This window comes from Chiloscyllium plagiosum, chromosome 2, assembly GCF_004010195.1.
Source record: "Chiloscyllium plagiosum isolate BGI_BamShark_2017 chromosome 2, ASM401019v2, whole genome shotgun sequence".
NCBI classification, from domain to species: Eukaryota; Metazoa; Chordata; class Chondrichthyes; order Orectolobiformes; family Hemiscylliidae; genus Chiloscyllium; species Chiloscyllium plagiosum.
The window spans coordinates 37,612,915-37,635,523 of record NC_057711.1 but is presented as its reverse complement, the minus strand read 5'-3'; the positions used below and the strand labels follow the sequence as shown (position 1 = coordinate 37,635,523).

The 22,609-nt window shown below is 39.7% G+C and overlaps 1 protein-coding gene across 1 annotated transcript in view; it reads right to left on the bottom strand.

Moving 5' to 3' along the window:
* Nucleotides 1–2,783: 2,783 nt before the first annotated feature.
* The window catches only part of mrps27 (mitochondrial ribosomal protein S27), a 69,267-nt gene continuing 49,441 nt past the window's right edge, over nucleotides 2,784–22,609 (bottom strand). The window contains exons 6-10 of the mRNA XM_043702781.1: nucleotides 16,776–16,854; nucleotides 13,946–14,061; nucleotides 7,221–7,323; nucleotides 3,612–3,754; nucleotides 2,784–2,798 (exon numbers count right to left, since the gene is read on the bottom strand). Of these exons, the coding sequence (XP_043558716.1) occupies nucleotides 2,784–2,798; nucleotides 3,612–3,754; nucleotides 7,221–7,323; nucleotides 13,946–14,061; nucleotides 16,776–16,854 (456 nt within the window). The remainder of the gene's footprint in view (nucleotides 2,799–3,611; nucleotides 3,755–7,220; nucleotides 7,324–13,945; nucleotides 14,062–16,775; nucleotides 16,855–22,609) is intronic.

Below are 22,609 nucleotides of genomic sequence, written 5' to 3'. Positions count from 1 at the left end.
AACGTGGAGGGGGAAAGGGGATGTGAGAAAGGGGGTGGGAGGGGAGTGGGTTGGCAGTGTGGCTGGGGGAAAAGTAAGTGAGATTTAAACAGGTTAAGTGAAGTAATGAACAATAGGAGGCAGGTGGCATACAGTATGGTAAGATGTGTCATTATTCACTCTTTAAGAGAAAAGTTGAACTTTTTTTAATGGTAAGAAACTTTTCAATTTTTATGGTCATAAAGAATTGGGTATTCTCACTCAAGAAACACAAAATGCATGTGACACACCGTAAGCTAGAAAGAGTGGCATAACAGAATAACCATAATAAATGTTCCAACTGTTTGATGCAATATAAAGTACAAAAGCAAAGAAGTTATAAATGAATCTTTATAAGATATTGGTTTAGCCTCAACTGAAAATTCTGCACACTGCACTTGAGGAAGGATGTGATGCCTTCAGAGAGACTTCATCAAAGTTTCACATGAGTAGTTTCAAAGGATGAGGAATTTTAGTTACAAGGCTAGGTTGGATTGCTCTTAGAGAAGATAAAATAGAGAGGACATTTGATAGAGATGTTCAAAATCACAAGGACTCTGGCTGAGTAGAGCAACATTGTTCATATTGGCAGAGGTGTTGAGACCGAGAGGACACATATTTAAAGGTGATTTGTAAGAGAACAAAAGGCTAGGAGAATTTTAATTGCAGCAAGTAATTCATTGGAATGATGGAAACTTACTCATTCATGGCTTTAAAATAAAACTGGATAAGCACCTGAAGTTAGAAAATATCTTACAGAGCTACAGGGAAAAGATAGCAGTGGAGCTAGTTGAATTATTCTTGTAATCCATTCTAGGATTTAATGTACATTAGGCAATTAGGAAGGTAAATGACATGTTGGTATTTACAGCAAATGGGTTGGAGTACAAAACAGAGAAGATACAGGTTTATGAGACCACACCTGTATACTGTGTGCAGTTAAGCACTCTTATCCAAGGAAAGATACATTTGTTTTGGGGAAGTACAGTGAAGGTTCATTAGATAATTCCTGGGATGAGGAAATTTAGAGACTATTTTCTGCAATTTAGGAAAATCAGAAGTAATTTCATTCAATACCAATTGCTTTCTGGGGAGGTTGACAGGGTAGACACAGAGATTGTTCCCTGGCTGGACAGCCTAGAAATGGGAGTTAATAATCTATGATTGTAATAATTTAAGATTGAAATGAACCGAAATTTCAGCAGTGTTATGAATTCATAGAATCCCTACAGTATGGAAGCAGGCTATTCGGCCCAACAAGTCCACACTGACTCTCTGAAGAGCATCCAAACACTTTATTCTACTGTGTCCATTGCTCTTGATGTGGTCTCCTCTACTTTGGTGAGGCAGGATGCCAATTCACAGAATGTTTCAGGGAACATCTCTGGGACACACGCACCAAACAACCCTGCCTCTTTGTCACTGACCACTTCAACTCCCCCACCCACTCCACCAAGGACACGCAAGTCCTGGGCTTCCACCACTGCCAAATCAAAGACACCTGACGCCTGGAGGAAGAATACCTCATTTTCCGCTTTGTGACCCTCCAACCTCACCGAATCAACATCAATTTCACCAGTTTCCACGTCTCCCCTTCCGTATCTCAACCCAGATCCAACTCTCCAACTCAGCACCGCCCTCTTGAACTATCCAACTTATCCACCTTCCTTCCCACCTATCCACTCCACCCTCCTCCTCTGACCTATCACCATCACCCCCCAACTGCATCTACCTATTGCTTTCTTAGCTACCTTCCCCCCAAACCTCCTATTTATCTCTCAGATCCCTTCCTCAACCCACATTCCTGATGAAGGGCTTATACCCGAAACATCGAGTCTCCTGCTCCTCAGATGCTGCCTGACTTGCTGTGCTTTTCCAGTGCCACACTTTTCGACCGAGGTACCTGGCGCTGTTAGGCAGCAGTGCTAACCACTGTGCCGCTCCAGTGGAATTCTGTATCCCAGAGTACTGTACTTGTTCAGCGTCCTGTACATTCAAGATTGAGGCAGATTGTTGAGCTATAGGGCAATCAAGCGAAACTGGGATCAGGCAGGCAAGTGTAATTAGATTGCTGATCAGCCATGATTACATTGAATAATGGAACAGTCTCTGGAGGCTAAAGGACGTATTCCAGTTCCTCTGTTCAATTTGCAGTCACAGCTCATTCAACAAGGTATAATATTTTCAAGGGATATTTTTTATGGTGATGGTCGGGGTGGCTCAACAGTATAACAACATTTTAATTCTGAGAACATGCAGCCTTCAGAAGTTGTCCTGTTTCAGCAAAGTATAAATGGAAAATGATGACTTGCATCACTGCCACTGCAAATTTCAGGTTATTTTTTACAATACAGTACTACAAATATTGTTGGACTATACTACCCACACCACTTGAAAATACATAATAAACAACATTTTAGTTAAAAGTGATTACTTATTTAGTGACTAGCTTTATAAATCAAGCATCAATTCATCCAATAGTTAAGTCTAATATTTTAGAGCAGTGCATCCTATTGCCATGACCAAAAACATAACAAACACTTCCCTGAATCTGCTAAAGGATCTGAGGATACTAACAGCAACAGACAGCTTGTTGGCAATTAAATTAGATGGTCAATTTCCAGCATCATGTGGGTTACTGCTCAGCAATTACCCTCAGGCATAATGCAATCTTAGCAGTGATGATGTGGTGTCAAAGAGGAAGATATTCTATCCTTTGCTGAAAATGTGTTTCATTGTCAAAATAGCTTTCAAAAATTGTTCAATTAATTCATCACATTCTGTTTGGAGAAGATACACAGATTAAAAATCAATAGAGTCCATTAAAATGCATTGCTCTGCAAGGGGTCCAGAAATGAAAATAGCTCCCGATTCGAGGACAGAGTTCCTGGATTGACTGACTGCATGTCAACGAATGGTTTTGTCCGTATTGTGACTGCTGCTGACCAAATTATTACACAAAGGCAGGGCAATCAGGTCAAACAGGAAGAACAGCTATTGCACAATGTTTAAGCAATGTTTATGCTCCAGACCTGCATACCATTCTGAACTTAAAGAAGGAATACGATTTATATGAATGAAAATATTTGAAATTAACTAAATGAAATTTTGATGCCCGAGACAGGACAGAGAATGATGACTATAAAAATAATTGTATGTGTCACGTTCTCCCATTTGTGCAAGTGGATCAGCTCCACAGTCTATTTCATGCTCTTAAAAGGGAGATCAAAATATATTAAAAATATTTCACATTTTGCCTTTGAACTAGATATTTTGGCATACTAAACACAGTCAATTATATCATTCGCCTTTTACAGTACTGCAGCATGTCAGAGTACCAGGGATCATTGATTGATACAGGCTCCATTCCATATTCCATTCAAGAGCTAAATGAAAAGGAAAGGGCTTGAGTTGCCACAATTCACACTCACCTGTGCCCTTAAAGTGAACAATGAGTATCAATGAGAGTGGATACAGGAAGCCGGAATGCAACACATGAGGTTTATAAGCAGAGTGAATTTAATAGAAAGTAGCATCCCCTTTTAGCAAAGTGGAATTCAAATGAAAAAATATGCTATTTCATTATTACTTACCGTTTCTTTGCAAAGCTTTATTTCATTTGGTGCTGTCACTGTATTCTCCATCACATTTAGTGCGCGATTAAAGTATCCTGGGATCCACATGAGGGGCATGTTGGTGTAAACAGCACGGATCCCCTTGGCTAGTTCAATTTTTCCTGTTAATGATGATCCACAATTTCAGAAAATTAGCAATGTATATAGGATCTAAAGCAGTACAAACATCCTGCAGTTTTGAATATCCAGGGGTATTCAGTTTTTAGAAAGGATGGACAAAAAGGAAAAGGAGGTGGGGTAGCATTGCTGGTTAAAAAAAACCATTAATGCAATAATGATGAAGGACATTAGCTCTTGTGAAGTGGAATCTGAAGAGGTGGAGTTTAGGTTTTGTGCAGTGAGAAAGGAATATTTGACGATCTAGTTACTCGAGGCCCCTTGAGGAAGATTAAGCATAATATGAGTGAGTTCTTCTGTAAGGTGGAGAATGAGGTAGATGACTGTGAGACTAGAGTCCGGAATCTAAGTAAAAGAAATTATGATGTTATGAGGCATGAGCTAGCTATATTTGCAAACATTACTTAAAGGAATGATAGTGGGTATACAATGGCAAACATTTAAAGAGCACGTGGAGGAACTGCAGTAACTGTGGCACAAAATTATAATGGTAAAGATGGTCCGATCATGTTCATCAAGGATTGGGAGCACGTTAGATTTCAGCAAAGGAGGGTGAAAACATTGATTCAGAGGGGTGAAATACAGTACGAATAAGCTTGTATGGAACATACAAACTGATAAAAGCTTCAATCAGTGCGTGAAGAAAAAAAATTCAGTGAAAACAAACACAGGTTCCTTGTAGTCAGAAATAGGGAAAGTTATAATGGGGAGCAAAGAAATGACAGACAAGTTAAATTCATATTTTGGTTCTGTCTTCATAAAGGATGACATAAATACAGTCCAAAACATGTTGGAGAGTGCAGGGTCTAATGAAAGGGAGGGAATGAATGAAATGAGTACCAGTAAGGAAATTATGTTGGGAAATGGATGGGTTTAAAGGCTGATAAATCCCCAGGGCCCAATAGTTCACATCTCAGAGTATATATTTGCCCTACAAATAGTGGATACATTGGTGGGTCATTGTTCAAGATTCTATTAACTCTGAAAGAACTTCCATGGATTGCAGGGTAGCTAATGTAACCCCACTATTTAAAAACAGAGGTACAGAAAAAACAGGGAATTACAGACAGGTTAGTCTGACATCATTGAGTTAGCATGCATTCACAAAAGGGAAATCATGCTTGACAGAGAACTGGAATTTTTTTAAGATGTGAATAAAAGGGAGGAGGCAGTAGATGTGATTTACTTGGACTTTCAGAAGGTTTTTGATAATGTCTAACGTAAGAGATTAGCATATAAAATTAAAGTGCATAGAATTGTGGGTAGCGTTCTGATATGGATAGAGAACTGAGTGGCTGACAGAAAGAAAAGAATAGGTAATAAACAGGTCTTTTTTCCAAGTGGCAGGCAGTGAATAGAGGGGCACTGCAAAAGCTAGTGCTTAGACCCCAGCTGTTCACAATATTTATGAATAATTTAGATGAGGGAACTAAATATAAAATCTCCAAGTTTGCAGATGACATAAAGCTGTGTGGGAAGGTGAACTGTGAGTAGGATGCAGACTTGGACAGAGACACTGATAGTGAAGCTAAGAACCCATGGGATCCAAGGAAATTTTGTTAACTGGATCCAGAAACGTGAGTGGCAGGAAGCAGTGACTGATAGTTATGGGGTGATTTTCCGATTAGGAATCTGTGCCCACTGGGAATGTAGGAGGGTTCATCAGTTAGTTCAGAAATAATACAAAAATTGGTAGGGAGGCAAATAGTGAGGATGATAACCCTAGGTTACAAGAGGATATAGACAGGCTGGTCTGACCGGCTGATCTGACCGGCTGATCGGTGACAAATTGAATTCAATCTAGATAAATATGAGGTGGTGCACTTGGGCAGGTCAGACTGGGCAAGGGAATACATGACGAACGGTAGGACCTTGGGAAGCAGTGAGAATCAGAGGGACCTTGGTGTGCAAATCCACCAGCCCACTGAGTTATAGGGACAGGTGAATAAAGTGGTTAAGACACATGTAGGAAACTTGCTGTTATCAGCTGAGGCACAGAGTTTAAGAGCAGGGAGATTATTCTGGAACTGTATTGTGTGCAGTTTTGGAATCCACAGTATTGGTGGGACGTGATTGAACTGGAGAAAGTGCAGAGGAGATTTACCAGGACGTTGCTTGGGCTGGAGTGTTTCAGTTATGGAAAGAGATCGGATGGACTGAGATTATTTTCCTTAGAGCAGAGAAAACAGAGGGAGGACCTGATTGGGATGTATAAAATTAGGAGGGGCATAGACAGGGTTGATAGAAGAAACCTTTCTCCTTCATTGAGGGGTCAATGACTGGGAAGTGGCAGGAGTGTTGGAGAGGACATTAGGAAAATGTTCTTCACCCTGAGGGTGGTGAGAACCTGGAACTCACTGCCTGTAAGGGTGACAGAGCCAGACATCATCATTAACATTTAAGAAATAATTGAATGCAGACTTATGATGCACACAAGGCATACAAGACTGTGGACCCAGCCCTGGAAAATGGGATTACAATAGTTGGGTAGTTGTTTTTGACTGGCACAGACTCAATGGGTGAAGGATCTTATTCTGTGCTGTAAACCTCCATGACTCTATGCGTCAGTGTGATTTTGACAAGTTGAGTGAGTGGGCAAATGCATAGCAGATGGAGTATAACGTGAATAAAATAAAGTTAGCCCATTTCAGTATAACAAAACAGTAAATCAGATTATTATCTGAAGAGATTTGGAAAGCGGAGGTGCAATGAGACCTGGGTGTCCTTGTACACCAATCACTTAAAATACGCATGCAGGTGCAGCAGATGGTGAAGATGGCAATGTTATATTAGCTTTCATGGTGAAAGGATTCAAATACAGGAGCAGGAATGACTTGCTGCAATTGTACAGGCCTTAATAAAACCACAAGTTGGAGTACAATGCACAGTTTTGGTCTCCTTATCTGAGGAAGGCTACAGAGGGAGTGCAATGAAGGTTTACCAGACCAATTCCTAAGATGGCAGGACTGACATTTGAAGAGACTACATTCATTGGAGTTAAGAGGAGTGATTTCATATGAATCTATAATATTCTAACTGGATTAGACAGGGTAAATGCAGGAAGGATGGTTCCGATAACTGGTGAGTCCAATACTAGATGTCGAAGTTTCAAGATATGGGGTAGACTACTTAGCACTCAGCTAAAAAGAAATCTCTTCACTGAGACAGAGACGAGCCTGTGGAATTCTCTGCCTCATAAAGTGGTCGAGACCAAAACATTGAATGTTTTTAATAAAGGAGTTAGATATAGTTTTTAGGGTTAAAGGAATCAAAGGACATGGGGAGAAAGTGGGTACAAGGTACTGAGTTGGATGATCAGCCATGGTCATATTGAATAGCAGAGCAGGCTCAAAGATCTGAATGGACTACACCTATTTTCTATGCTTCTACATATACCTAAGTAAAATGGCACATTAGATATATTGAAGAAAACAGTTGTTGTAAACACACCAAGAAATGCATGTCCCAGAAGCTGAGAGCTAAATCCAACAGTATTGTTCTGCTTCAGTCCAACCAAGAGCAATGCTGCACCCAGATTCCTCTCATCTTCCCACTAAAAAAAAACAGCAGATTGTACACAAATAAGGACAACTGATGAGATACATGTATTTGATCTGAAAATTGTACATCACACAACCAGATAGAAATCTATCAAGTAGCTATTAACCAAGATTTATTTTTTCAGATATAGATTTCATCTTTTGTGGTTTCTTCCTGCTTCCAATACCCTTCATTTCTCTTCAGCAAAAGATCTCAAGCTGAGTTTTTCAACAAACTGAGACCTAATTTCTTACACTTGCTGAGAGTGGAACAGCAGGGTATGGGATTAACAATTAGCTCTAATTATAGCATTTTCTCCACACAACATGTGGCATGCTCACCATGCTTTTCTGTTTTTGCAAGCGTTAGTAAATACACAATCAGACTAACTCATAAGGGTAAAAGTCAAAACTGCATACAAAATTATACACAGAAGCTGAAAAATGCAGAAGGAACGACAAAATAAAATAATTAGGCAAACCGACGCAAGATAAAAGAAATGGTCTGAAATCTTTGTAAATCTCGATAACAGCCTCTGATTGAAATCTTAGTAGGAATTTTGTGAGAAATTACTCCACAAAGCTTCTTTTAGTCACCCCATGTTATAAGCTGTGTAAAGTGGGTAAGTGAAAATAATGGGATTACTGTGAATTATATCATATGCACATTAATGTAAAGACAAGCCACTTAGCTGACAAATGGTTGTTGTTTGTCATGTGCTTTGAATTGAAATTGCAGACCTGCCAATATCCCAGATATCTCTGGAATGGCATGTTATACCACACTGGGTCATTGGTTAGACTGTACCGCAGCAAGCTTCATGATGAATCAAAGACTATATTTATGACACAGCCAAGAGCTGGCATCATAGGCCTGCCACATGGCACCATGAAAAGAGGAGGATAAGCCCCATAAATAGGGATGAGGCTGGAGACTGGTGGGGTGGGGACAGTCAGTGAGCTGTCTGTTATGAAATCTGCTGACATTAAATTTTAAAAGCTGATTCTAATCAGCACTTGTTAACACTAAAAAGTAATTTCTAGCATCTGCTCATCTCTTTTCCACAGACAGCTACAGCTTGGATTTCTAAAAGGTAGATTGCGTTTCACTAATTAAATTACATTCCTTGATGAAGTAACAGAAAGGTTTGGTGAGGGAATGTAGTGAATTTTGTCCACATGGATTTTAGTAAAGCATCTGACAAAGCACTATATTAAAAATGCTGGTTAACAAAGTTGAACCTTATGGAATAGAAATGTCAGAATCAGCTTGGATAAAAATTGGTTTGAGAACAGAAATGTAAGTGGCTGATTTTAGGATTGGAGCATTGTAGCTGGTAGTATTTACCATGGGTCGGTGCAAGGACCATTGCTTGCAAGTGACTTAAATTTTGCAAAACAGAATAAAATTTCTAATTTTGCTGATGATACCAAACTAGGACATGTGAAAACAGTGATGAGGATAAAAAGGACACAGGAAAATGGACAATATGTGGCAAATGGAACTTAACAGACATGAGTAGGGGGTGTATTTTGACAGATGCAATAATGGAAGGCAATACAGAATTATTAGTACAGTTCTACAAAGTACAAAAGACAGCTAGGCCTGGACAATGATGTGCATCATATTTGAAGATGGCAAGGCATGTTGAGAGAGTGGTTAGTATACATTATTACACTTTTACATAGATATATTTTAATACAAGATTTATATTTTTTATACAAGTATACATTTTTAGAAGTAAAAACCTAAGCATAGAAATAAAAAGGTTTAAAGCCCAATTATTAAACTATGATGCAAAAAAGGAACTTTGCTCTTGGGAAGTGGTTCACATTTAAGGGAACCAAATAGGCTGTAAGAGTGGTGGAATCTTCAATTCACAATATATTCACTGATGGTGACCTCCACAGGTGACAGCTGGAGGTTTGGGAACTGGGTGGGAACCAGTGGATTACAAGACTTCAAATAACAAAAAACAATCCATTTGAAATAGACAGAGGAAGAAGAGGGAGAAAGACCAAATCAGCTTTTTTTTAAAAAAAATAAGACTACCTGTAAAGTTTTCATTAGGATTTCTCACACATATAAGGTCATAGAGTCATATAATTGCACATCCTGGAAATAGACCCTTCGGTCCAACTCGTCCATGCTGACCAGATATCCTAAATTAATCTAGTCCCATTTGCCAGCATTTGGCCCATATCTCTCTGAACCTTTCCCATTCATATATCCATCCAGATGCCTTTTAAATGTTGTAATTATACCAGCCTCCACCACTTCCTCTGGTAGCTCATTCCATACACACACCACCCTCTACGTGAAATGTTGCCCCTTAGGTCCCTTTTAAATCTTTCCCCTCTCATCTTAAGCCAATGCCCTCTAGTTTTGGACTCCCCCCACCCCAAGGAAAAGACCTTGGCTATTCACCCTATCCATGCTTCTCATGATTTTACAAACCTCTATAAGGTCACTCCTCAACCTCTGACATTCAGGCCTATTCAGCCTTTCCCTATAGCTCAAACCCTCCAACCCTTGCAACATCATTGTAAATCTTTTCTGAACCCTTTCAAGTTTCACAAAATCTTTCCTATAGCAGGGTGACCAGAACTGCATGCAGTTTTCCAAAAGTGGCCTAACCAAATTCCTGATGAAGGGCCTCTGCCCAAAACGTCGATTCTCCTGGTCCTCGGATGTTGCCTGACCTGCTGTGCTTTTCCAGCACCACACTCTCGACTCTGATCTCCAGCATCTGCAGCCCTCACTTTCGCCCAGCGTCCTGTACAGCTGCAAAATGACCTCCCAACTCCTATACTCAGTGTACTGACTAATAAAGGCAAGCATACCAAATGCCTTCTTCACTATCCTGTCTGCCTGGACGCCACTTCCATGAAATATGAATCTGCACGCCGAAGTCTTTTTGTTCACCAATACTTTCCAGGAACTTACCATTAAGTGCCTAAGTCATTCCCTGATTTGCCCTTCCAAAATGCAGCACCTCACATTTATCTAAATTAAACACCATCTCCTATTGCTTGGCCCATTGGCCCATCTGATCAAGATCTCATTTGTACCTGGAGATAACCTTCTTCACTATGCACTGCACCTCTAATTTTGGCGTCATCTGCAGACTTACTCACCATATCTCCTATGTTCATATACAAATCATTTATAGAAAATGATGAAAAGCGGTGGATACAGCACCAATCCCTGTGGTTATCAGCACCCCTCCATCTAAAAAGCAACCTTCCACCACCACCCTGTGAGATACTGTGTTTTAGGTTATCTTTACTAACTCATTCACCAGCTCATTATATTCATTAATACCAGATTTCCGTTCATTCATAACTCTTTACTAACCCATTGTTTATTATAACAAGGTTTCATTCATTTATAAAACGGCGGTTCTGTAGTACATTTTACTAACATAAGATAGATCAAATTTAAAACAACCCTTTCTAATCAGAACAAACCTTTCAAACCCATTACCGTATTTTATCAGCCTGTGCTACCTCTGAATAAGTGCAGCACACAGAACAATACCATCCCCATCATGTCTCCACAAAACATTACAATATTAATCTGCCCTTACCAACTATCTCCCAGACCTGAACAGATTACAGAACTTCAAACAGTTTCCCCAGTTAGTATATAGTTGTTAAATACCTTTTAACTGGGCTGTTATCCCTTTAAGAAACTAACCGACAAAACTGCGCTTCCATGAAACTGGATGAATGAATGAAACTGACACCAGCAAATAGTAAATAAATCTTACAACCCAGCTGTGGGGTAACCAGCTTAATATCCTTTATTCTTTTATTAACTACAGATACAATTTCTAACTAATTTAGGGCATATAGGCCTAATATTTTTACTAACATTTACTCACTTAAAAGACAAAAGAACTAACACTCTTAATTATGCAAGCAGACCAGAGAGACACTCTTAATCCCATCAGAAGTAGTAGCCAGCACTTAGTATGTTTTAATCCATCTCCTGTCTCCCAGGACAGAACTTCCCAAACCTTTGCGTGTTGTAGATAAACAATGTAACACCATAGTGATGGAATTTTAATATATGTCACAACTGTGTATAAAGGGGCTCTTGTAAGAACTGTATTTCAGGATTCTATTGCCGCCTCGAACTTGTGCAGCTTGTGGTTATTGAATAAAGAGGCTATTTTCACCACTCACCAATTTTGGCCATTATTTGAACACGATCCTACAACCCTCTGTTTTACATCTTCGAGCCAGTTCTATTTCCAAATGGCCAGTTCTCCCTGTGATCTAACCTTGCTAATCAGTCTACCACGAGGAACCACGTTGAACACATTACTGAAGTCCATAGAGATCACATCCACCATTCTGCCCTTATCAATCCTCTTTGTTACTTATTCAAAAAGCTCAATCAGGTTCGTGAGACATGATTTCCCACACATAAAGCCATGTTGACTATCCCTAATCAGTCCTTGCCTTTTCAAATACATTTACATCCTGTCCCTCAGGATTCCCTGCAACAACTTGCTCACCACTGATGGCAGGCTCACTGGTCTATAGTGCTCTGGCTTTTCCTTACCACCTTTTTTAAACAGTGACACCATGTTCTATTGCCGCCTCGAACTTGTGCAGCTTGTGGTTGTTGAATAAAGAGGCTATTTTCACCACTCACCAATTTTGGCCATTATTTGAACACGATCCTACAACCCTCTGTTTTCTATCTTCGAGCCAGTTCTATTTCCAAATGGCCAGTTCTCCCTGTGATCTAACTTTGCTAATCAGTCTACCACGAGGAACCACGTTGAACACATTACTGAAGTCCATAGAGATCACATCCACCATTCTGCCCTCATCAATCCTCTTTGTTACTTCTTCAAAAAGCTCAATCAGGTTCGTGAGACATGATTTCCCACACATAAAGCCATGTTGTCTATCCCTAATCAGTCCTTGCCTTTTCAAATACATTTACATCCTGTCCCTCAGAATTCCCTGCAACAACTTGCTCACCACTGATGTCAGGCTCACTGGTCTATAGTTCTCTGGCTTTTCCTTACCACCTTTTTTAAACAGTGACACCATGTCAATCAATCTCCAGTCTTCTGGCACCTCACCTGTGGCATCAATGATACTAATATCTCAGCAAGGGGCCCAGCAATTACTTCTCTAGCGTCCCACAGAGCTTCTAGGGTATAGCTGGTCAGGTCACAATGATTTATCCACCTTTACGCGTTTTAAGACATCCAGCACCTCCTTCGCTGTAATATGGATATTTTTCAAGGTGTCACTATTTACTTCCCCACCTTCTCGACGTTCCATATAAAATGGTGAATTGCTAATCTGTTTCTTTTTATTTCCAAAAGATCATTGATTACTGAATTTATAAATCTTTATCGGCTACAATTTTGATAGAAATCAAAGCTCATTATGAGACTTGTCTCATGAAATAATTTAAAGAAATGTGTCTCCAAACTGGCAAATTTTCAGCCAGAGAGTGATGTTGTCTATGTTTAAAAGACCTACTGACCAATTTTAGGTAAATGAGCTGCAGTGATGATGCTTTTACATTGCTCTGCGCTATCAAATGCAATATTATAACTGATCTACAACTGAAAGACAATAAAAATACGTGAGTGTTTTAATGCTCCACGTGATTGCCTTTCTTAAATTTGTCAGGATTAATCTGTATATGCACAAGATGAAACAAGTAAAATCATGGTTTCATGAAGAAAATAAAACAATTCAATTCTGTATGTGGTTCTTAATGTTTGCCATCACAGCATAATGGGTCACGGAATAATTATCCTGTTAATTGTTAGAATTGCTGTACTATTCAAGCACCATAAGTACAAAAAGTAGAACTAATAAATAGGATTACGTTTAGATGCGAGCATCATGTAAAATAATTAGAAAACTTATACTGTTAACCTTCAAGGTTGCATGCTGCAGTTTGCATATTTAAAACTTGATCAAACAACAATTTTATCTATAACTCAGATTTAAGAATATGCAGCTACTGGTAACAGTCAAAATGTCGAGATGAAGTGTTGAAATTTAAATGCAAAGGTCATTTATGAAGTAATTGCTAAGAATATATTTTCCATTTTTTGGAAATTATTGCATTTCCAACATTCTTCATTGGGATTATTGAAGTGGATTTAGGTTTATTTTCAATATATTAGGACCCTCCAAATGTTTAGATGTAAGCAATGTTCTAAAGAATGGAGGCTCCATATAACTATAAGACTCCTGTTACCATCTCTCACTCATTGTTTAGTCACTGCAATGAACTGTTGGTTAATTGTAGAGAAGAATGTACATGGAATATATGGTAAAGAACAGTCCATTTGGTCCAAATGCTCCTCACAAGTATCCACCCCTCCTCAGTTATCTTTATTCACTTTTGCTTGTGCTTATCTCGCTTCCCCCTCAATGCATCATCTTCCCTTGAATACATTAATACTGAAGACAATCTTAATGCTCCTTTGTGCCTGCCAAAATGTGACTAACAAATGAAAATGCAGATGCATGCAGAATTCAAATTGTCTTTCCACTGGGAAAAGAAATTCCTTGGCATCTTGTCATGACAATTCAACTGCCGAATCAGAGTTACACAAACATTTCATAACCAGTGTATTTTTTTACCTTTAATTTTGGCTTACTATGTAGATATTTAAGTAGAATGTAGAGGGAAAGAAGCTGTGTACATGGCTCATCAAATGCTTCTTGTAGCATAACTTCATTGACAACAGCTATCGCACCTGGAAAAAGAATAACATTTTCATCCTTACAATTATTTTAGAAATAAAATACTTTCAATTGAGGCAAAAAACTATCATATAAACACCCTTTTCCTTTCTAGATATGTACGGGAGTTGTTACATAACTATTGCACACAACATTAGAGCCACTGAGCAACGTATTTACCCATCTTTTAAATAATTGCTGAAATTGTCAGATGCATCTTTTCATTGTGTAGTCCAATCCTTGCTTACTCCCCAAATGTGTAACCTTAATGAATATTGTATTTAAGCAACTCAGTGATATTCTTCGAAAGAGTAATATGTTGGCTGCATACAGAGGAACTGGATTTCCAGACTTAGATTTTCAGAAGGCTTTTATAAGATGCCATAACAAAGATTATTGCAGAAAGCTCATGGTGTTGAGGATGGGGGTGGATCCATATTGATATGGATGTAAGACTGACTAGTTGACAGGAAACAGACAGCAGGCATAAATGAATCATTTTTCGCTTGGCATGACGTAACATGTGGTGTGCCACAAAGATCAGTGTTGGGACCTCAATTTTTTTACAAATTATATAAGTGAATTGGATAAAGAAACCAAAGACATGATTGCTAAACTTGCTGATAATACAAAGATAGGTGGTAAAATAGGCTGTGTAGACAACACACAACAGAGAGAAAGATAGACAGGTTAAGTGAGTGAGGAAAGACCTAGAAAATAGAACAATAATGTGGGGAAGTGTGAGATTGCCCATTTCAGCAGGAAAAATAAAAGAAATAAGGTATCTAAATGATGAGAGATTGCAGAGCTCTGAGATGCAGAGGGTTCAGTGTGTCCTAATGCATGAATCACAAAAAGTCAGGATACATATCTAGTAAGTAATTAGGAAACCTAATGAAATGTTATCATTTATTGATATGGGATACAAAAGTATGGAAGTTATGCTTCAATTATTCTGGGCACTGGTGACACCACATCTGGAATAACACGTACAAGAGAGTCAGTGTTCCTTTCCAAGAGAAACCGTCAACAGATCATATGGACTGTCTTGTATGAGCGCAAGCACAAAAGGAGCAGTCTGAAGAAATTCAGAAAAATTTCACTCCCATCGAGGAGTGAAGTTCCAATGAGCTGCTGGTGCCTCTCTTGCTGAGAACATGGCTAAGAGGAATCAGAAACTCGAGTTGTGCAAGGCTGAACATGAACAAGCAATTAGGGCTGCCAAAATAAGGAAAGTCAGTACAGCCACAACTAAGGTTATTCAGAAGACAGCACCCAAACAGAAACTTGCTAAGCCAGTAAAGTCTCAGACACCACATATTGGTGGAAAATGCTAATTATCATCACTATATCTGTACAATAAAACCTGAATAAGGTAACAGCAGTGTTCTGGACTAATAACTGGAATGGGTAGTTTATCTTATGAGGAAAATTTTGAGAGGCTAGGCCTGTATCAGCCAGAGCTTAGAAGAGTAAGAGTTAGAGTTGATTGAAACATATAATGGTCCCGAGGGGTCTTGACAGGGTGGATGTGGAAAGATTATTTTCTGTTACGGAAGGTTGTACAATTAAGGGTCACGATTTAAAAAAATAGGGATCTGTTTAAATATTAAGGCAGATAAGAAATTTTATTTCAGAAGATCAGGAGTCTTTGGAACACTCTCCCTCAAAAGGGCAAAGGCAGCAGATACATAGGACCATCATTACCTTCAGTTTCCCCTCCAAGCCTCTTATCATCCTGACTTGAAAACACATTGCTGTTCCTTTTCTGTTGCTAGGTCAAAATCCTGGAATTCCCTCCCTAAGGGCATTGCCTATCAACCCATAGAAGGCGGACTGCAGCGGGTCAAGAAGGCAGCTCACCATCACCAGGGCAACTAGGGATGGGCAATAAATACTGGCCAGCCAACGATGCCCAAATCCCACAAATGAGTAAAAAAAGAGGGGCAGAGTTCTTGAATACATTTCTAAGGCAGAAGGAAATAAATACTTGATAGGCAAAGGGTGTGAATGATTATCAGGGCGATTAAAATGCATGTGAAGAAAGGAGATCAGCCATGATGTTAATGAATGCTGCAGCAGCCTCAAGGAACTGAGGGTCCTACTGCTGTTCATAATTTGAATGCATGTATAAAGTGCTGGAGAAGCTGAACAGGTCAGGCAGCACCTGTGGAGAAAGAGAAACACAGAGGGTGGAATTCTACAGAGACCCAAGCAATGTGGGCTATGGGAAACTGAAGGCAGAATCATGTGAGAAGTTCAACGGGATCTATGTTGACATTAGGGAGCAACCTGCTATACCTCTAATGCATTTGCCAAGTAGTACTCACTTACTGATGCTACAATTTGCCTCATTAACATTCAGATTCCAGATGGACGAGTTGGACCGACGTGTCTGTTTCCGTGCTATACATCTCTATAACTCTAAGTTCAATATGACATGTCTCCACATGCAGGAGATCGGTGGAAATGGGCTGCCAGTTTGATGTGAGGTAAAAATGGGACATGAGGCACTGGAGGGGAGGTGGTTATCTGGCAACCAGGCTAGATGTGGCATACTGCTAGAGGTGGATATTTAATAATTACTAAAGCATATGGTATCGTCAACCAATTTAAATCAATATTAATAACCAGAATCTCACAGATCATGAAATGTTAGCGCTCAATTCCGAGGTTAGACTTTTAGCACACTTCTGTCCTTTGTACAATAAACAATTTTCCCACTTACACTTTAGATCTTCCTCTTTAATAAAGGAGTCAATTAGTAGATTAAATGTGAAGTTGTCTGGAAAAATTCCATATTGTATCTGCAAAATAAATTGAAACATTGAACAAAGAGGATAATAAAATCAACAACAACCAAATCAAGGAAGTTTACATTAAAAATATCTTTGTACATAACATTTTCTGTTATGCTGGCTCAGAAAGCCAAGTAGAGAAACGTTCTGAGTTAGCAATCCCACTCCATATGGATATCCCTAGCTGTCACATTTTCATTCCAGAGAAATGGGGATCGGACTGAGTCAGACCTGACTCAGTAGCACCACTGTAGGGCAGATAGCAAGCCCTCTGGGTAAGGAAACCCAAATCCGTTTACTGAGACATCTTACCCTATTGTAGTGATGAATGATTTGGAGATGCCGGTGTTGGACTGGGGTGTACAAAGTTAAAAATCACACAACACCAGGTTATAGTCCAACAGGTTTAATTAAACCTGTTGGACTATAACCTGGTGTTGTGTGATTTTTAACGTAGTGATGAATGCCAGTCCTCACATCCCTCTTATCCCACATGCCATCTCATCCCTCATACATCCCATACCTCCTCCAAATCACCCATAGATTCCCTATAGCCAATCACTGAATATTCAATCCTCAGAAGCCACGCAATAGCAATGAGAATCCTTTGAAATGGCCATTTTAAAAAAAACACCTCGATCAACTGAACAAATTATTCAGTGAAAAAGAAATCATACTGACAGCACGGTGACTCAGCAGTTAGCACTGCTGCCTCACAGCGCCAGGGACCTGGCTTCATTTCCACCCTCGGGTGACTGTCTGTATGAAGTCTGCACATTCTCCCCATGTCTGTGTGGGTTTCCTCCGAGTGCTCTGGTTTCCTCCCACAGTCCAAAGATGTAGGTTAAGTGAATTGGCCATGCTAAATCGCCCATAGCATTCAGAGATATGTAGGTTTGATGTGTTAGTCAAGGAAAATGTAGAGTATAGGGGAATGGGTCTGGGTGGATTACTTTTCAGAGGGTCAGTGTAGGCTTGTTGGGCCAATTGGCCTGTTTCCACAATGTAGAGATTCTATGGTTCTATGTAAAACTATTCTCCACTAATGAGGAAAAAGTCCCTTAACTGGCCATTTAGTTGCAAGAAAACAAATAAGCAATAACTATTGAGAAACTACAAGGACAGATAATCCTTTTATAGCCTCTTAAATTCATCAAACTGTGAACCCCACCCTGGTCAGCTAAGTGATTCATAGCTTTTTAAACTTAGCCAAACATTCATAATATTTGAAAAACAGTGACTCTAATGTTGACCCCGAGTAATGTATCTTACTCTAATCAGAAAACAACTGTTCATCAAAAGATGGCAGCGGAATAGGACGTTTCAGTTGGAGCTCATCCGCTCCATCCATTCTTTTTCTTTTCTGTTGCCTTTTTTTCTCCTCTTCTCAGCCTCATGGTCTCTGTGCCTCCTAACCTGTGAACCTGCAGCATCGGTGCCTCCGAACCCCTTGCCTCCATGCTGACCCAAAGAGGCATCCTTTCTGCCTGGCATAGCAGCCTGGTGTGGAGGCCTCCTGGCCCTGCGTGGTGGTCTCTTGACCCAGCATGGAGATCTCCCAGCAGCCCAACATGGCAGTTTCTCGGCTAAGTATGGTCTCAGCATGGACTTCCGTCTTAAGGTGATTCCAGAGCGATCTCCCAGCCTTGTGAAGCTTGGCATGGTCTGGAGCCAAAGCCTAGTGAGAATGGGAGGCTAGATGCCAGCATGGACTGGATTGAAAGAGCTTTGTACTGAACTATGTTTTTCCTCCATCTTATAAATTATTCCTAAAATCTGCAATGCTGGACTTCTTATTTGTCTATTTTTCCTGTAACTGTAACTGAAGAAGCTGTACCTCAGGGTCTTGTACCTAAGATGATGCCATAAGCAGCAATGTGTACACTTTTCTTGTATACATTTGAACACATGTGACAACAACACTAATTCTAAATGGTTTTTCTTGTCAGTCAACATTGGTATGGGCAGATTTGTGTAATACAAATATCGCAGTGTCAGTCGTCTGCCAACAAGCTACCTCCAATATCAATGTAAAATTTCACATTTGAAGCATGCTTCTAAAACAATAATTGACTGCAGACTGGCAGAGTTGTTTTTGCTGACAGGGTGCACCAGGTCTCAACTTTCGACTCTTTTACTGAGAGTTGCAATCATTGGTTCACTTCTATTTCATTGCTGCTCTGCATTTCCTCATCAGTGAGTGTTTGTAATTCAAGCCCCATTCTCTTATTTGTGTGCTTTTTATTACAAAATTTGCTACAGTTCAACTTTTCGGGAGAAATGGATATAAACTACAGAATCTGGTTGAGTTTGCCACAGTACCCCAGAAGGAACAAGAAGGGGGAAGATGAACCAAATGATAGAAAATTCAGTAACAAAGAACATAGAGATATAAGTACACAAACCTTTGAAAGGACAACTTGAGAAGGCTGCTAAAATGAAGATAAAGAATCCCTAGTTTTATTAATGGAGGCACAGATTATAAAAGTGATCTTGAAACTTGTGAAACCACTGGTTCATCCTCATGGAAACAATGGAGCAGGGGCAGAACACTCCTGTGCTCTGTGTGCAATACTCCATGTGCAATCTAACCAGTGTTCTATATAATTGAAGCAAGATTATTTTGCCCTCATGCTCAAATCCTCTTATGGTTCAATTCTAGACAACACCACTGATGAAGACTATTAAGCTGAGTGATGGTGCAGAAGAAATTTACTAGAATGGTACTGGGTGAGGATTTATTTTTGCAGGGAATCTGGGGGCATTGGCTTTAGAGAAAAGGATGCTAACAGAGGATTTGACAGAAGCATGCAAAATCATGATTATGTTAAGAGTAGGTGAGGACAGACCATTCTCATTGGAAGTAGGGTAAGTAGCAAGATGTTATGGGATATTCAGATGAGTTAGTGATAGCAATAGAAGGGGGGGGGGGGGGGGGGGGGGGGGGGGGGATGTAATATTGATCAAGCAATCAATTACAGCAGTGAGGAGGGATGATATTTTGCAAGGATTATCAAATGAGGCCAAATGAATAGAGTTGAAACCAGATAAAGGGCAAACAAACTGTTAAGTGTGTACTATGATCAAACAGTCTCCAAGCAGGGAGAGAGAGAAAAGACTAAATATGTAATCAAATTTCAAAGCAGTACAAAAATAATACAGCAGTAAATAGTAGGAATCTTAACTATCTAAGTATTAACAGGGATTGTTTATGATGCAAGGTAGAGACAGAACAGTGGAGTTAATGAATCTGGAGTTAGATTTAAACTGCCAGCACAAGCACATTGCACTAAATGGACTCTTTTTAGTGTTTTATCATTCTGTCATTCTATGTGTCAAAAAGAATTCTAGGGACCATTACTATCAGTGTTTCATCAGTAATGAAAGCCTCCAGATTGTTATAAAAATTCAATTGTTTAGGGATTCAAAACTTGCTGATAGTCTAAGAGTTAGATAACCTTGCCTCTACTGCTGTATTAAAACTAAATGCATCATTTATTGATGCATAAGTAAAGCAGAAAACAGATTCTCTATTCCAGCTCCTCAGTGAAGCTTCTCAGTTTATTTTAAATTATAACTAGTGGGCTGAGATTTTTGTCTGGGCGCAGAGGCACACTGCCCCACGTGAATAGCCATGCTTTGATTTTTGTTTGGAGGAAATCCAATTTGGCGGTGATATTTTGGGTGTTGGGAATGTACAGTGTGTATAAAACACAGCTGTCCCAGCTGAGGTCAGGCTTCATATTGAAGTGGGAGATGAAAATCTGATTTTCTCTCACACACCATTTTCTTTTGGTGGTTTTTGAGTCCCATTGAAAGCACACCAGGTTTAAGGATTTGTGATGAAAACAGAAAAAAACTGCTGAGGAGTTTGAAACCTTCTGAAAAGTGAAATATTTTAACACAATGAAATGGTACTGTTTGGTGTACTGTAATTTGGATGTGTTTTAATGCAGTTATTTAATCCAGGGATGTGTGCTGCAAAGGTGAGTTGATGTTTACATTGACTGACATTGTGTAATTACTCAGATGCATTACAGTAATTTTCCATGGAGAAACTAAAAGAATGCATTTTTAAAAATGTTAAAAAAAGGTCTTCCATTTTCATACTTTTGTCTGACTTCATCAGATGGCCAGACCCAGCTGCTTTAAAGTAAACCTTGTTTTTGAAGGGAGAAAAGTGATTTGTATCCATTCACTAACAGCACTCTGCTTTGAAACATAAATGGATATCTGTTCAGTAGATGCAGTTGGAAATCTTGTACAGATAGCGGTTCCATTATGAATGTTTGACTGGGATTCTAAAGCTGTGCAGGTGCACTTGTAGAGTGAAACTTTCAGGAGTACACAGTAACAAATCTGTCTTTTTGTTTCTTGTTTGATTACAAGCATAATAGGCTTAAAAGATTATAAATTTTCACTCTTTGGGTTATTTGGTTGAGTATCAACGACTGAATTTATATTTCCATTTAAATAGTAGAGGTCTAATGGTTTGCAACAGTTTTAAAATATTTTCCATTTTTACTGCACTGCTCCCAAGAACAATAAAATGTGCATTCTGGGTGAGTGCTTATGCAGGATGCATGGATGACATTGAGGTGACATGGGTTGTAGGGAAGGTAAATGGAATGCTGGCTTTTATTTCAATGAAGTATAAACTTAAGAGATCTTGCTAAGATTATACCAGCACCAGTCCAATCACAGTTGGAATCGTGTGAACAGTCCTGGGCCATTTATCTAAGGAAAGTTATTGGAGGCATATCAGAGAAGGTTCAGTAGACTGAGACCAGGCATGGAGTGATTGTCTTATGGGGAGAGATTGTTCTCCTTGGAATGTAGAAACATGAGAGGCGATCCTCTAGAAATATAAAAAATTCTTAGAGGCCTTGGCTGGGTAGAAGTGGTTGTTCCCCCTTCTGGGAGAGTCTATCACCAGTGGGCATAATCTCAGAATATGGGGTGAGATGTTTAAGACAAAGATGAGAAGATATTTCTTCTCAGAAGGTGATGAATTTATGGATTTATTTACCACAGAGGGCTGTTGAGGCTGGGTCAGTAATTATATTCAAGGCTGAGACTGTCACAGATTTTTGAACATTGAGGGAATCAAGGGTTATAGGGAAACTGCAGGAAAGTAGAGTTGAGGATTAACAAACCAGCCGCAATGTGAGCGAATGGTGCAGCAGACTTGATGGGCTAAATGATGGACTTCCAGTGTTATAGTCATATGGTGCCAGGGAGGTAGTAGGGAATGCGGTAGGTGGATGAATGAGGATTGAGCCTTTTAAAAAGCTGAGGATTGAGTACTGTTTTGCAGTACCCAGGCATCCCTTCTAGCCAGCCTGCCTCTGCGCATACTTAGAGTCAGAGATGTACAGCATGGAAACAGTCTGTTCGGTACCAACTCGTCCATACCCACCAGACATCCTAAATTAGTCTAGTTCCATTTCCCAGCACTTGGCCCATATCCCTCCAAACCCATCCTATACGTACAACAATCCAAATGTCTTTTAAATGTTGTAATTGCACCAGCCTCCACAATTTCCTCTGGTAGCATGGTGGTTCGGTGATTAGCACTGCTGCTTCACAGCTCCAGGGACCCGGGTTCAACTCCAGCCTCAGGCGACTGTCTGTGTGGAGTTTGCACATTCTCCCAGTGTCAGCGTTTATTTCCTCCGGGTGCTCTGGTTTCTTTCCACAGTCCAAAGATGTGCAGTTAGGTGAATAGGCCATGCTAAATTGAGCATATAGTGTTCAGGGATGT